The 16437-nt window shown below is 56.7% G+C and overlaps 1 protein-coding gene across 3 annotated transcripts in view; it reads right to left on the bottom strand.

Moving 5' to 3' along the window:
• Positions 1-16324, bottom strand: part of IPO13 (importin 13) — a 31847-nt gene extending 15523 nt beyond the window's left edge. For all 3 annotated transcript variants that reach the window (XR_009964494.1, XM_062617288.1, XM_062617289.1), the window contains exons 1-4: positions 16135-16324; positions 6318-7054; positions 903-1043; positions 595-736 (exon numbers count right to left, since the gene is read on the bottom strand). Coding sequence is in view for 2 of the 3 variants with exons in the window: in XM_062617288.1 (XP_062473272.1) it covers positions 595-736; positions 903-1043; positions 6318-7054; positions 16135-16200 (1086 nt within the window). In the remaining variant the exon portion in view is untranslated. The remainder of the gene's footprint in view (positions 1-594; positions 737-902; positions 1044-6317; positions 7055-16134) is intronic.
• Between the last annotated feature and the right edge of the window lie 113 nt (positions 16325-16437).

Raw genomic sequence — 16437 nt, 5'->3', positions numbered from 1 at the left:
GCCACACACAGCTCCCACATCACTCCCCTCCCTGCCCATGCTCAGCCACTCTGCATCACATTGCAGAGGAATAGAGCTGGGGGGATGAACAGGGGCTAAAAATAGAGCACGACGTGGCAAGGCTGCTTTGCTGGTACAGAGAACACTGGCCGTGGGAGAGGGACCCATGCTGGGCAGTCACTAGCAGCCCCCAGCCCTCTTTCCTCCTCCAATAGACCACACCACCAGCCAGGCAGCAAGGTCTAGCTTGCAGTGAGCCAGCACATGCTCTTCTGCCTTGCGGGCACACAGCAAGGAGCTAAACAACCAGCTCTGCTGCTGGAAAAGAAATCAGCATGAAGTTTTAATTAGTTATGTTAATGAGGCCCTTAAAGCCTGGCTCACACTTCCAAGGAAGACCGGGGGTGGAAAAACGCAAGCCACAGGACCAGCATTTCTGAGGTAAGTGCCCTGCGGTGACTGTGAGTGCAGGGTGAAGAGCAGCGGCATCGGAAATCCCTTGGAATCAAATGCAACCAGGCCAGATCCCAGTCCTGTGCATTGGTACCTTGAGTCCTGCTTGGAGAGTAGGACTGACCCATGATGGCCACTGACCTGCAGCGTGTACCAGAAGGTGAGTGTCAAGGAGCTGGTGGTTTCATTGACAGGGTAGTGCCCAGGGATGCCAGTGCAGAACATGATCATGTTGACCAGGGCCAGGAAACTCTGCCAGTGCTCCACCTGGTCCAGGAGTGCCCTGAGGAGCAGAGAGCACAGTCAGGGTGGCACAACCGCTGTGAGCACAGCTCCTCTGCCCTGCCACACCACTGGCGCAGGACAGGCCCTGCACAAGCAGCACGTGCAGGACAGCGGTGCTGCTCCAAGCTCATTCCCCTCTCCTGGGGACCATCCCCAGCACTCACCGGGAGTGGTTCTCCCCCAAAGCCACAGCGATGCGGCAGATCCCATGTGACGTCTCCATGTCCCCGCTCTGGACCGCCTGGCGCAGCTGCTCTTGGAGCCCCAGCACAGGCGGGATGAGCTTCAGAAGGGTATTCACATACCTGCAAGCACAGCCTGAATCAGTGCTGGGCATTGCCTCACCAGCACTGGCTGCCAGGGCATCCATCCTTCCGGATGCTCTCCCAGGGCTCCTGGGAGCTTTCCTTTCTGGAAAGCTGCTTTATGCAATGGGATGCATCCAGGAGCCTTTACTATTTACAGGGACTCTACTTCCAGCCTGTGGCACCGGGACAAAATTTGAAGCCCCAGGCACCCCTGCAGCAGAGCCTCTGCAAGAGAAGGGCTGACCCAGTGGCCATCAGCTCAGTAGGTTTGGGAGGGCAGAGGCACTGCAATGCAGTGGGGAATTTGCACCAGCACCCAGCCCGCACTAACTGGTCACTGCCATAACTAGCTCCAAGCGAGCTGTGCCTGCACATGGCAGCATCAAAGCGGTAGGGAGCAGAAGGGTGGGGAGGGCAGACCTGTGGGCTCTTTTCACCGCTCTTCTCAGCTCTGCATGAAGGCAGGCAGAGCTGCCGGTGGGATATGGTACAACCGTCCAGCACGGACACATCCAGCTTGTGCTCTCTGGGAAGAAGGGGGCAGCCACCCTTAGGGACTCCTAGCGCAGGAAGATGCTGGTCCCTGACCCATCCCCCTGGCCCCCTACCCTCCCGGGCTGCCACAGCTCAGCACAGCACAGCTCTCCCACATCGCATCACGCACATCAGCCTCCCCTCTGCACCGCTGCCTGTAAGTGATGGTAACCAAGGCAACGAGAAGGAGGCAGCCAAGGTGAAACGCAGCCCAGGGCCCCCGGAGAGAGGCTGTGCTGGAGGCTGATGCACAGCCTGCCATTTCCCTGCCCGCCGAGGCGTGTTATCCGGAGATGCAGCTATTCTGTGCGCTCCCCGCCTGACCCACCACACGCAGGTGCAGGGCTGAGGATGCTTGGAGCGGGAGGCACACGTGATGCCAGCTCCCCTGTGCTTCCACCATGAGGAAGCGATGTGACTGCTGACATCAGGACAGCCACAGCCACACATCCGTCCTGGAGTGGCAGAGCTGCTCCATCCTCTTGCTATGGCTACTTTAGGGCAGAACAAAACCATTGGTGCAGCGAGAGAGTTGTGCTGGTGGTGGCAGCTTTTAGGTCTGGGCCAACAGAAGACAGAGGGAACAAGGTGTCTTGGTGGCTGCCCCTCTGTGTCCCCGCTGTGTGCTGGCAGGGGTCGCCCCCTCGCCCCTCTCCCCCAGATGAAATCACTGGTCATGGGGACAGGTATTTTTGTGTAAGCCATTTTCGAGCCTCTGACGCCCCCTGAGTGATGCATGTGGCACCGTGGGAGCAATGTGATGATGAAGAGTTGGGAAATTCATCAGCTTCTCTCCCTGGGAACCAATGCTGCAGTCAGGGCTGGCACAAGGGAGCCAGGGCAGTGCCCAGACAAAAAGGTACAGGGGACCCGCGACCGCTCTGGTGTAGAGAAAAGCCACCTTTCCTCCACAGCACTGGGCTCACAGTACCCCAGAGATGCTCTCACAACTTTAGGAGTTTATTACAAGGATCCCGCTTCTGCTGTCACCTTGACACACTCACAGTGCAGATGCCTGGACCTGAGCTGGTCCTCTGGACACCCTGCACAGCCAACAGGGAGAACCAACTCGATTTGCTTCCTTGCTGCAACTCATCCCATGTTAATGCAGACTTGTAGAAAAGCCTGGGTGAACCCTGCCTCCCGAGCACCACTTTGCTCTGCTCACTGCCTGTGCAGATGTAAAGGCAACTTGGATGAAAGGGCCCCAGCAAGGAGGGCCATTCTTGCTCTAGATAAGTTGTTTTAACCAGCATCCCAAGAGCCATGACCAGCTAGAGCTGAGCTAGTCTCCTCCGCACCCTGGAGCACAGAGTCCCAGGCCACTCCAGTGCTGCTTCCCAGCTCCAAGTGATGAGCTTGCCCCTGCTTCCCACCTCAAGTATCCCAGCACTGGGCAGGAGAGGACAAGACCAACCATGAATGCCCAGCTGAGCAGCCTGCCTCCAGCAGCCAAAGTCTGGGAATGCCTGTGAGTGTATGAACGTGGCAGCCATAAGGTGATGCTTCCCCGTGTATTTCCCTCCAGTGATCTGTCTTAGCCTTCCTGAGCAAGAATCTGAGCAATATCCTGGTATTTAGCACCTGAGCAAATTTTGCTTCCATGAGTTGGTCCAGTCCCTTCTGAAAGCCGCTGCAGCTCCCCTGGTGAGACCAGCATCTCCTTCTGCTCTCCCCACAACCCTCCCCAGACCACATCACAGTGTGAAGGACAACCTGCAGAGGGGAGATATGTACAGCTTATATGGGACAATCTCATCCTTCCTGATCCAAAATCTGAGCCGTGTCCCGATGAGAAAACCTGATGTTACTAAAACACTGTTTCTAATGAAGCTCTTGGAAAACTTTCCCAGTGAAATTCTTCTTCAGGGACTGAGCACCAGCACCAGGAAGGGATGGCTGAGCACTAAGCAATCCCACCCAGATGTCAGTGATCCTGCCAGCTCCACCACTGCAGCAATACTGCTTTCAGAGGGGCAGCTCACTGCCTGATGCCTGTGTTCCATAACCCCCACTGCAGGCACACATCACATGGAGGTCCCTTTCCCTGCTCCTACACTACCCGTTGGGCTGCAGAGCATGGCCAAGCGCCACGTGCCAGCTCTCCTGCTGCAGCACGTGCCACCGAGCTCTCTGACCCGCTTAGCTGGGGGGATAATCCTCAAGCGAGACTGAAAATCCAGCCCAAGCCTCCTCTGCAAGGAAGATGCAGCAGTATCTCCATTCCTGCTGTCTTGTGCCTCAGCAGCTTTGTGACAGTGGAGGTGTGCTCAGAGGGGCTCCAGTTGCCAAGCCTCTGAGGTTTCTTCCCAGGAATGCCATATCCTAATAGAGGAACGTCATCCAGAATCCAGCAACGCCTGGGGTATCCCCTCCTCTGGGTGCTATGGGCTCCTACCCTCCTAGAAGGTAAGGAGATCAAACGCTTTGCACCTATGAATCTCTGCTGCATCATCTCTAGTAACACCTCAGAGGCAGGAAAGCCACCCACTGATCCTCGCAGGAAGGGAAATGGAAGATGCTGGCACAACTGACTTATCCAAGCATGAGGCAGTGCCATGGCTAGGTGATCCTAGCCCATGAGGCCCCACCTGCCCTTCTCCATCTAGTCATGGGTGGCAGCCAGTAAGGAGCTGCAGCATGAGGGATGCCATGCAAAGCGGTGCTACCCTTGGAAGATGACCCACAGGTTACCTAGCCATGGGAAAGTGGGCAGCCCCGAGACCCAACTGTCACATGTGCGATGCCCTACAAAGGTAAGGAGAGGACGATGTCATCAGCTCAGTGTCAAGGATGCTCTGAGCCTGCAGCTAAGGGCAGCAGGGAGATAAGCCACTGCGGAAACAAAGGTGAGAGACAGGAGGAAGAAAGCAGCAGAAAAGCAGCAGGGACCTCCCACACTGTTAAGATGAGACAGAAAGGTCAGGAGATTCCCTGGGGGCTCCAGGAAGAGCTGGATCCTCCATGGCTAAACAACAAAGCCAGAGGGGCGGGACAGCTGGCACCAGAGGAACCAGGAGGAGGGATGCGGGCTGGAGGACACAAGGAACAAAGAGGAAGAAAGCCCACTGGGGCTGGGAAGTGGTGGCTCTGTGAGCTACCCAGCTCCTGAAGCCACCCCGGATCCCAGTACCGAGCACTGTCCTGCTCCTTCCCGGAGCAGCTGACACCACACGCTGCCTGGCAGGGCATCACTGTGACAATGCTACCGCTGTCCCCACACCCTGGAGTGGGGGCTGTGCCAGGCTCACACACTGGGCAGCCTTTCAGGCTGCCTTCCCGCCCTGTCCTGGCCATTGCCTGCATGCCTTTGGACACCAGGGTTCTCTGCCACAGCCAATGATGCCTCCAGGGAGCAGGATGGAGAGCAAGTGCTGGTAATGCTGTAAAGTAGCAGCCAGTGTGGCAGGACTGGACAAGGCCAGAAACTGTGTGGCAGGGTCAGCACAAGAGCAGAGAGAAGCAACCTGTTCTCAGCCACACTTCCCACCAAAACTCACTTTGAAAGCTCACAGAAAGCTCAGGCTTTTAATGCAACTGAAGAACAGTGCTGCAGGGCCAGGCTCCTGCACACAGGTGTGCAATCACAGCCAACAGACTTCTGAGACTAAAGGGAAATGGAAAGGAGGAAAACAGAATCCAACATTTCAGAACTGCAAGTCATTTTCACCTTCTCATTTTCTGCACCAATCCTGCTACAAGGGTTTGGGCTAGCCCACAGCCTTTGGCAGGTACAAGGAAAGGTGCTTGTGGTCATCTTCTGAATGAAGACGCAAATGAGGCAACCCCTCCCACACCCAACAACACATCAAAACCCTACTGGGTCTCATTGTGCAGCGGGACTTGCAGATGCAACCCCTTTGTCATGGAAAAGGATGACCCCAGAATGCCCTCAAGCCATGGACTCTGCCAGCTGCCCCTGCCCTGCAGCCAAGGCGAGGACCAGGGCTCACAACAGCAGCAGCATCTGCACCGCTGCAGAGGGTCGGAGCCTGCACGATGCGCAGTGATGCACAGCGGCAGCAGCTCAGCTCAGCCTTCAAGGAAACCCTCCTCTTGGAGGGTTGCTAAGCAGCCAGGAGGGGATGTGGCCACGGGAACTGGAGGAGATGTACTTTCCCTTCTGCGGGCATTGGTCCCAAGAGCTGACAGCAGCTTGGACAACGCAGCCAAGCAGAGGAACTCAGAGCCCCACAGCGCAGCCCCAGCAGGACCTGCTCCAGCTCAGCTGCTCCAGGGGCAGCCGCAGCCATAAACAAAGGATGAGTCCTTGGCTGGCATGAGCTGCTGGAGTCAGGAGGAGGAGGGAGAAAACCGTCAGGTCTGGTTTTATTATCTCTGCATCGAATCAGCTCCTTGGCTGGACCAGCAGCATGAGCAGAGGAGGGTCTCTAAACTCCCACTGGCAGGAGCCAGGCAGCTGGTCCCTGGTCGGGTGCTGCAGATCTGACCACAAGGAGCCAAAAGGGAATATCCTCATCTGCTTGAGAGGAGGAGGGTGGGGATGGACTGTGGGGACCCAAGACTACATACTGCCCACAGATCAGCCATGGTGCAAAGGCTTCCAGGACCAACCCTGTGAAACCAGTAGCTGCTGGGTGCTTTTAACATCTCCCAAGCCCTACCATCATCACCTCCAGGACAAACAGCAGCTAAAAAGAATCCTGAATTCTTTCTTTCCCACCCCATTCCCTTGTAGACCACCAGCCCACAGCATGTGGGAGAGGCTGCCCTTACCTCTGGGCATCAGGTTGGGAAATGGCATTGACAACAGCCTCCACTGCTGTGTCAAAGAGCTCCGGGTCCTGCAGGGAGGTGAAAGCTGCTTGGATCAGGTTCTCGCAGTCCATCAATGGAATCTCCAGCTGCACCCAGCTGGAGAAGCACTTCAACACCTTCTGCTTGATAAAACCAGGGGAGTCCCGCTGCTGCAGCAGCTGCTCTAGCAAAGGGAAGACGGAGCCGCACTCCTGTGCCAGGACGCTGCGTACCTGGCCCTTGCGGTACTGCGGCAGGCGGCTGGTCTGAAACTCCTCGGGCAGCACGGTCAGCAGCTCCAGCAGCGCCAGGCACCGCGCTCGCCCATCCACGTTGGAGTCCTCCGCCTGGAACATGCGCACCATGTCTGCCACGGCGCAGGGCCAAGCCTCCGGCATCATGCTGAGCGCCAGGGAGGCCAGTGCCACGCAGAGCCGGGTCAGCACGATCTTGGAGCCGCTGGCGAAGCGGGTGATGTGGGTGAAGAGCTGTGATTTGAGGGTCTCATACTGGTCAGCTGGGATGTCGTTCCAGTAACGGGAGATTTTAATGTGGAGAGCGCTGGCACCAAAGTACTGGATCTCAGGCACCTTGTCCATGTTGAGAAGCAGCCAGCTGAAGTGCCATGCCTGCGGGGACACCTGCGCCTGCATCAGCCATTTCTGAGCCAAGTTCTTGTTCTCGATGTTTGGGTCGTAATACAGCTGATGGAGAGCCTGGAGGAGAGAAGGAAGGATCTTAGAGCAGCCAAGGAGCACCACCATGGCTGGTCCCACCTGGGGAAGGCTCACTGGGACATAGCCCAGAGCCTGGGCTGCCCATCAGCCACTGCCCTGCACAGCCAGACATTCTCCCCACATCAGCCTGTGCTAAGGGACCTCCCTCCTTGTGCTCTCGGCGAACTGAGAGTGATCTGGCTGTGGGTGAGGACCTGCAAAGTGTTCTTCCCCTCCTCCTCTAGAAATTTCTTCTCCTTAGTCACCTCCTATCTTCACTCATGTTCACCCTGCCTTCTTCCCTGCTGAGGTGCCATCACTGGGGTGGGTGCAGGATCCCTCTGCTACAGGAGTGCTCTAAGAGACACGGCACACCAGCACTCCTGCCCTCCACCTGGACTCGCTCTTAGAAAGGTGCTGTGGATACAGCAGCATGGCCCAAAGCTTGCACTTGGGAGCTCCAGGAGCTCAAGAGCCACTGCAGATATCTTGATCTATGATGTCAGACTATACAGAGCCCTGGAAATCCACAGTCACTAAACTCAGGGATTAATCCCTTCATAGAGTCCCTTTGAAGTATTCCCAAACCTGCCAAGTTACAGCCGAGTCAGGAGAGCTGGCATCTAAGCCTGCCTTCTGCCACCTCCTGCAACAGTCCAGGCTGCTCAATCCACTTCTCCATAGAGAGAAGGGGAACATTACGTACCTGCTGCGACAGCTTTGGGAGATATAGTTACTGCTTTGCAGCGCTTGGATCCATGTGAACAGCCTCATGCAGGCTGCAAGGCTTTATTTGCAGAGGAATATCATATAGACCTTAAGGGCAACATTAGTTACTTATCCTGAGTGGGTGCAACTGGTAACCAGTGATGCCCTTGCACATGAAGGGGGAGATAAACTACCCCTTGCCTGGACTCCATCTTCCAGCAGGGACGTTTTCTGCATGGCACAGCACATTTCATTTCAAATCACTGCACACGCCAGGATCAAGTAAGAGCAATGGCATTTCTCAGGATATCAGGCACCCGTCACACCCCAGCAGCAAACTGGAGGACTATTCCAGCAGGTGCAGAGGACTTTTTGTGTCTCCATCCTGGCTCCAGGTCTCAAATATCCTCGTCCTCACCCCCCTAAAAAGCTCTATAAAATTCTTGCATGGTTCTTGTACCCAGGAGAGGATTTGAACCCTATTTTTAAGCATGCAGAGCTGTCAGCCTGGGGCACAGGAACGAGCTTCCCAAGCAAGCTCTTGTGCCACCAGCTGCCTCCCAGCACCAGACAAAAAGCAGGACAAAATGGCAGGAACCTTACAGAGACAGCGTTGGCTGGGCCATCATTTGAAACACCTCTGTTCAAGACTTTGTGGCGGGGGAAAATGAGGATAACCTCTTTGTAAGAAAGAAAGAGGTTATGAAGTACATCATAGAAGGAGCCAGCCAACACAGGTTGCAGAGGGACAGGCATCTGTCCCACTAAATGATGTATCCTGACACAGAAAAGGTTAACCCTTTGATAAGCAGGGCCAGGGAGAAAGAAAGGAACCCTGACAGAGTGGCCAAGGGGCCCACGTTACCAGCAGCTCGCTGTTCCCAGCTAGCTCAGACTTTTACCCAAAGCATCTCTCAGCTGCCGGGGCAGAGGTAAGCGCTGTCATCATCAAAGCAACAATTCACTTAATTACCGAGCAGTAGCTGCAGATGTGCTAAAAGCTCAACCACTCCTGGGGGTAGGAAGCTGGCTCCTACCCCTGCTCTTCTGCTAAGGACTGAGTCATCCTGCAGCAGGGCTTGAGCTGGAGCTCCCAACCATCTCCTCCATTACCTGCTCAGTCTCTTGTTCTCATCAGAGCCCGCTGCTTCTTTCAAAAGAAATCTCACTTGAGACTCCCAGTTGGTGATAGATCACTCTTACCCTTCCCTGCTTGCTGGGCACTGTCACAAGGCACTGGTGCCCTCTGCTTGCTCCCCAGCCCGGGACCCCCCCCCACCTGCTCCCACCTCTCTGTTTAAAGCCACATGCAGTCCTTAATTGATTTCTTCTATTTTGAACAGTCTTCCTGCTAACACAGGGAGAAAAAGATCCCTGTGCATCACATATTCTGACGCACAACTTGTACACATGCCCCAGGAGCCCTAATCTCTAACCCGGTATGAGGTTTGCAAAGCATGGACCTCACTGTGTGTGGAGGATGGACCACAAGCTCCCCAGCAGCAAACCTCCAGCCTTCAGGGCTGCTGCTTCATGGACTCACAGTGGGGAGCTGCGCAGGCAGAGCGTGGCACTGTGCACACTCCGGGCACACTGAATTGAGCCCCAGGGCGATGTGAATGCAGGGCAAGCCTTACACAGCACCCCAGATAACAGGAAACATGGCAGGACAGCAGAGCAGAGGCTGGCACACACAGCCTGCCCGCTGGGAAGTAGCTGTGGGCTCATCTTCCATCTGCATGGGGCTGCTGCTGCTGGGTAAGGCCTGATCCTACCAATGCCTCCAAGCAAGCAGACCCTGGTGCTTTCATGGGATCACCTGACTGAAGGGAGAGTGGGCAACGAGGCAGAGCAGAGCACGAGGCTGAGGCGTGAGCATCCTGCACACAGCTCCAGCACACAAGCATCCTGCAAGCAGCCCCGGCAGCAGAGACTTTGGTACTGTCTATGCCAAAAAAACAGTTGGTTCAGCGTAACAACAAAGATGCTCCCCTTGACACTCATGCTGGGAAGATGTCACTACCACTGCATTAGAGGAACTGTGAGCAATCAGGTCACAAGACCCCTTCCCAGGCAGGGTCATCTTTCCCACCAACACCATCCCAGCTGTTGGCCTGCGCCCCTGCACTCAGTGCCTGCTGTTACCAGTGAGCTCTCTAAAGGGAGAGGTGTCCATCGCCCAGCAACACCACCTCAGAGCCCTGCTCCTCCTGCAGGGTCCCTCTGGGGAGGTTTCCAGCAGAGGCCCCCAGGGACGTGTGCTGGAGCCTCCACTGATCAGCACCTCTGGGAGAGAGGGTGAGTGGTGGGATGGCAAAGTCTACCACTACAGTCAGTTATTCAGAGGATGGAAACAGCTGATGCTGAAGAGTCCTGCTGCAAGATGTTGGAAGTCAGGAGAATATTCTGGAAAAACATAGTTACTGGCTTTCTTACCCAACTTCCTGGAGCACCCTGCCCAGGAGGGGTCTGGCCACGGCGGTTCCTGGCTGTTCCTGTCCGGGTGCAGGATGCCAGGTACAGAGGCAAGGCAACACACGTCCTGAGGCTGCTGACAGCATGCCCCATGTGGTGGTCTACATGATGCAGGAGAGATTTCCAGAGGATTTCTAAGGATGGGCATCAATAATGGGACCATCCAAGCTCAGCTCAAAGAAGCAGACGAAATCCCTGGGAGAAGACCAGGCTCTCTCCCTAGCCTATCACCACTGAGTACCATCCACTGCTGAGAGCGTGGGACAGGAGGCTGCAAGGCACCGTGCCCTGAAGGGGGGTAAACACCCAGCACACTCCTCCTCAACCATCCTCATTCCAGAGGCATGCACCGGCTGCTGTTGCATTCGGTATCACCATGTCAGCCAGACTCTCAGGCCCATCAGGAAGAGCTGGAGATGACAAGGGGAATTCATTAGCGCCAGGAGGAAGAAGCAGAAGGCATGAAATTGGGCAGTGACATCTAACAGGGAGGCTTTGTGCATTCTGATTTGAACGGGTGGCTGACACCAGACCCGCCTCCTCCGCAATTAGACCTGTAACGTGAGAGCTGGTAAACAGCCCTACTGTCAGCTACGCCCTTTGGCCAGGGAAGGAGCTTTCTCCAACATCAGCTCTGCTTGGCTGAACATAATTCAAGCTTGCAATGACGGCTCTTCCCTGCTCTAAAGAGCTGTGGCCAAAGCCTCAGTTAGGCTCTAGTCACTGGAGCAGCACCAGCCCCTCAACAGAGCCAGAAGTAAGCTGCCTTGGGGCAAGGTGGCTTGCCAAAAGGTCAGAGGTCCCAAGCTGGTCGCTTTGGGAGGTGGAGGAGTCCAAGGAGAGTTACTGCCAAGCAATCGCACCTGATCTTATCTGCACTCTGCTATGATGATGGAAAAGGAGCTTTTATGAGCCCAGAATCTCTGAGGCCTCACCCCTTGGAACCACAGGGATCCCAGAGCCAGCAGGCTGTCTCCCTGACTACACCATATAAACGTATTAAGAGAAGATCCCCAGCAGAGAGGTGGTGTGCCCGTGGGGTGCCATTTGTGGGCGACAAGAGGAGCCCTGGATGCACAGTTCCAGCCCCACAAAGCTGGAGCATGCTGCCTGCCGTTCCTGGTGGCTCCATGGGGAGACAGGTCCCCTCCAGGGGCAAACCTGCTTGGGCAAATGGAGGTGAGAGCAGGGACAGCCCTGAGGTCTGCAAACTGGCAGGGGAAATGGCAAGCTGGAAGTCATGCTCCTGTTCTGCTCCCTGCCCTATGCCCACAGCCATGGCATGCTGGGGCAGCAGTGGTTATGGCCCCTTGGCAGCCCCTCTCCTTCTTTCAGCAAGACCTGGGGATCTCTCCCGCTGCAGTCTCTCGCTGTCCTTTCTAGCTGAATGCACTCACACCGACAGTGCTCCAGGCTTGAAGAGCACAGCCATTACTGTGGCTCTGCCGAGAGAAGGGAACGTCATCCCTGCATCCCCTGCCCTGCAGCAGCCATCCTCCCCCTGCCATGGCAGGGCAGGCTGAGCAGCCAGAGCCCCGGGAAGGCAGCAGCCTGCTGAAGCACCAAGGATAGCAAATGGACACGAAATAAAGCCGTGTGTGTGCCGCCAGGCGTGCTGCTCCTCATGGCACACACACTTCATAGTGCCACAGAATCAGTTTCTTTCCCCCTCTCCTAATAAGAGGTGCTGCCACTTCACAGCCACTCTTTGAGCCCAGGTTGCCGGCACCCATCCTTCGGCTGTCAGGAAGGGGCTGAGCCCAGATGCAGCTCAGCAGCCTCAGCATCCCTCCTGCTGCTTCACTGCCAGCAGCCCTTTGCAGATAACAGCCTGGTCCCCAGCAAGGATGGGGGCTGTTGGGGATGGGTGCTCCCAGTGGTGGTGGCCAGGTGCCTGCACAAGCAAAGGGTGAGGAGCAGGAGGACCGGGGGAACCCTGGGAGTGCAGAGCCCAGGGTGAGTTGGAAGGGTGAGCCAAACACCCCTGCCCACCTCGTTTCCATCACTTTGGTGGACAAGTTGACTTGAGGAATCCCCACTGGTGCCCAGACACCAATCCCACCCATTCCTGCTTTGTAAGACATCAGAGATCAGATGAGGTTCCAGTGATGGTCCTTGTAGAGCAGAGCTGAGGTAAGGCAAACATGAGGTGCTCCCCTCTCATCCCATCACCACCACACCACAGGAAGGAGCAAGGCTGGCTCTGGGTGGAACCTGCTTCTGCGGTGAAGATCTGCTTAAACACTAAACAAGTGTCCTCTCTTCCCTCAATTTTGCAAGGATGTCACCTCCTGAGGCCCCTAACTCACCGTTCCTGGCATGTCTGCCACATCTCACATATATGGGCTGCCTCTAAGGAAGAAGTGGCCAAGCTGCTGTCATCAGTATTGAACAGGAGATGCTATTCCTCCACCCTGACATACCCATAAATCTCCTGATCAGGTTTCTAAAGACAGGCAATAACCCACTGAAGAAAGCAGATGCACTTGGGTTTCTCCTCCCCACCCTCCTGGAAGGAAGGCAGCCCCGGCAGCGGCCACATCCCCGAGGCTCAGCATCTCTGAGGAGCAGTGATCAAAGCCACCCCTCTCCCATCACGGAAGGCTCCGGATGTCAGCTCCATGACACCCCGCCTACCCATCCTGCCGGAGAGACTGTGCATTCATCAGGCATCTCCAGAGAGGCACATGGCAATCTGGAAGGCCCAGAGATGCCAGACTGCTAATGTGCTAGTGAAGAGATGTCAGTGAATATTACGAACACCCCAATGGATGACAGGCAGGCCAAGGGAGGAAAGACCTGGAAGGAATCAGCCAAAAAAAAATGGAGGGCGAGAGCAGGCACTTGGGAAATTCACAGAGGAATGGCACTGCCTTCTTCCTTATTTCAAGAGGGGGAATGCTGCTGGGGCAGATTCAATTGCACTGAATCAGGTACAGAGGGTCTTGCATTCCTCTTCTCCTGTCCAGTACTGCAGTGCTAGATGCTGCTAACTGTGACCTACAGGAGACCAAAAATACAAGGCACAAATCCTGCTTGTGCACTCTTCCTCCAAGACCAACACAGCCAGCAGGGATCGAACATCTGCAACCCATCTTTATCTGATACTGCAGCAGGAGTGTCCCTTCCCCAGGGCAGCATCACTCCATCACCAGCCTGTCAGTCATGCCACGGACAGCCCCTGGGCACAAGAAAGCACACTGAAGTCGGCACGGAGAGGCCAAGCATCCTCACATCCTGAAGCCCTCGGCTTGCCCAGCCTTCCCTTTGACTCCTCCAATATAGCAGCAGGCACGGGGGAAGCAGAGCCAGCCCTGAGCTACCGGCTGCCCAGCAGGTCCACACAGCACGGTCACGCCAGCCAGCTCTAGCTGTGCCCAAGCCAGAGCAGCATCTAGGTCAGGCTCAGAAGACAACACAAAGCAGCTGAGCAGCCCTCAGCTGGCATTGGGGGATGCTGACACAGTAACTGTACCACAACAGCTCAGCCCAGCACAGCCCTGATCCTTCTCTGTGTCATGGGAGAGCTGCCTATGGAAAAATATGGAGAAAAACCCTATAGGGAACAACTTTCAGATGGCTCCTGAAGTGCAACACCCGAACCTGACACCTCCTCAGGAAAAGGGTCAGCTGTCTGCCTGCTGCCCATCAGCTTTCAGACCTGCTGGCTGGCAAAGGACAGCATGGGTCCAGCCTACAGCATCCAACACCCTCCCGCCTCCCTGCAACTACTGGTCACAGATGGAGGGACTGAACCAGCTCTCTGGCACAGGTCATGATGGATACACACAGCAATGATCTTCCTTACCCACGTGGGTATCCAGAGCCCTGCAAAACTCTGCGGGCATCTGCCCAGCCCACCACATAATAAACAACATGGGGTACAGAAGGGTCTTCCAGGGATATGAATCCTCTCCATAAAATACATCAGAAGAGCCTGACAGGCACAGTCTCACCAGAGACTTCCCTGGCTACAAGTCCCACAAGTGATGACTTTCACTGTGGGTAACATGGAAACACTTCAAGCCTCTGACTTAAGGGATAACCAGCTCTTCATGCTGTTCCTAACACTTATCACTGACTCAGAGTGGAGTCAAACCCTGACTTTAATCAGCATTCCATGTTATTAATAGAGCCATGCACAAAACCTGGCAGCAGAAGAAGCCCAGGCCAGTAGAAGCATCATTTATCTGCCACCGTCAAAGCAGCTCTACCCACCTGCCTCCCACCAGCACAGCACCCCCCCCAGCAAAGCCCACCTTCCTTTCCCTTTGTACCACAGCCCTCCCTTGAAGAGACACACACAGGGGGGCTCGGAGCTGCTGAATCTGTGTTTTATTGAGCCCACCTCACATTTCTTCCTCTGGGCAGGCACCATGCTGCTGCCCCCAGCCAGCAGCTCAGATCCCCACTGTGGTCCAGAGCTGCATCTTCAGAGGACACCACCGTGATGGCAAAGCCTGCAGAGACCGGGAGAAGCCAGGCAGGCTGGGGGAGGGGAGCCAGAGCATCCTAGAGGGCATCTTTGCCTCCTCCCAGGCGGCAGCAGACTAAACCCAGAGCAGCATGGCGAGGGCGAGCAGCCTCTGGCCAGCACCGGACACCCCCTGCCCTGGCACTGCCCATCCTTCCCGGGCAAGTGTGTGCTGCATTGTTGGTGGAAACAAAGGAGCGGCTTGTGTCTCCCGAAGAGAAAGGAAGTCGGAGGCAAAATCATCCCGCAGCACTGGGTATATGCAGATTAAGCTGCAGAAGGTTGCATCAATGTAGCATTTTCCAGACATCAGTTAATCCCCCCCGGCCATGCTCTGCGTCTCGCTGGATGAGGCGGGTTGTGTCTCACCTGCAGCCACAAAGGCAACGGGTGCCCAGTGACAAACCTGACACCCCTGACCCGACACTCCTGTGAGGCCGGGCAAGTGAAACACAAGCCGTGCGCCCACCAGCACACCCGTGGGCATCGCTTTGGCAGGGAACTCGGTCTATTCTTATCAAGGAAAAATGAGGACACTGGGATTCCCACTAGCTGTCTGGGGATCGAGCTATGGATCGACAGGCTGTTGGTCTCTGCACGGATGTCTGGCTAGGATGAGTGGAAGGGAGAAACACACTTTTGCTGTTTGCCCTTCACTGATGCATCCTCTGCTGCCCTGCCCCCATCACCTCCAAGATAGCCCAAGGGAAGGTTGCTGCTCGGCTGCCTCCCCCATCTCTTGCTGGGGTGCCCTGCTTGATCTCCATGATGGACCCCCAGTCACACACGGGCCGCCTGGGGCTCTTCCCAGCTGTAGTGTGATGCTGGCAGGCCTCAGTTTGCCATGGCTGTTCCCTAGACCCCAGGTTTCAGCAATCACACCCTTGCTCCTCTGGCCTCGCCTCTGCTTAACCCCGAACATCAGCAGGAGCTTCGGGGCTGGATTCCAGGTTTAGAAAGGCATCACCGGGCCATCCAACCTCTAAAGGCTTTTCCCAGCAGCTCCCAGCACCTGGCGAGAGCCCCCTTCCTGCCTGATGGAGACACTGATAACGTCGGGCTTCACACAGACCCTGCTGGTCCAGCAGCTAGGACCAGACCCGCAGGCTCCCCGGGTCTGGAGCTGTAACACGGCGACCCAGAGGACGCCCGTCGGGGACACAAATCCCCCCTTCTGCTCCCATTTCTGCCACATCATTTTCCCTCCACGGGCTGCCCCGGCGCGCAGGAGCCGGCGGCTCCACCTCCCGCGCCGCGCACCGGGCGGACCCTCGGGCAGGGGCTGGCGGGGCGGGCAGGGCACCGGGGATGCCGCCCGCCGCCTTCCCGAGACCGGCACCTCCGAGCAGGTGACCCCCACCGGGTCCCTCCCGGCACGCAGCTCCCGCCGCCGCCGCGGGTGTGCTGGGTGCGAGTCGCTCACCTTCTCTACGTTCTCCACGGTGAAGTCGAGGCCCTGCGGCGGCGGCGCCTCCGCCCTCCGCTCCATGGCTGCGGCGGCGCTCAGGAGGCAGCGGCGGCGGGCGGGCGACAGCGCACGGGCAGCCGCATCGCGGCGGGACCCGCCTCCCCTCCCCGACGAGGGCGGCGGCACCGGCGCAGCTCGGCACCGGCGCGGCGCCACTGGGCTGGGCTCGGCGGGCAGCGGCGGTCGGGCCGGGAAGCGCCCGAGGGACGCCCCGAGCGGCACCACCACTGCCCCTCTTCACTCCGGCACCGCCTCGCC

The sequence above is a fragment of the Pezoporus occidentalis genome, unplaced genomic scaffold (genome assembly GCF_034315485.1).
Source record: "Pezoporus occidentalis ecotype Australia unplaced genomic scaffold, CSIRO_AGI_Poc_V1 ctg194, whole genome shotgun sequence".
NCBI lineage: Eukaryota > Metazoa > Chordata > Aves > Psittaciformes > Psittacidae > Pezoporus > Pezoporus occidentalis.
This window is presented reverse-complemented; position numbering and strand designations above follow the sequence as displayed.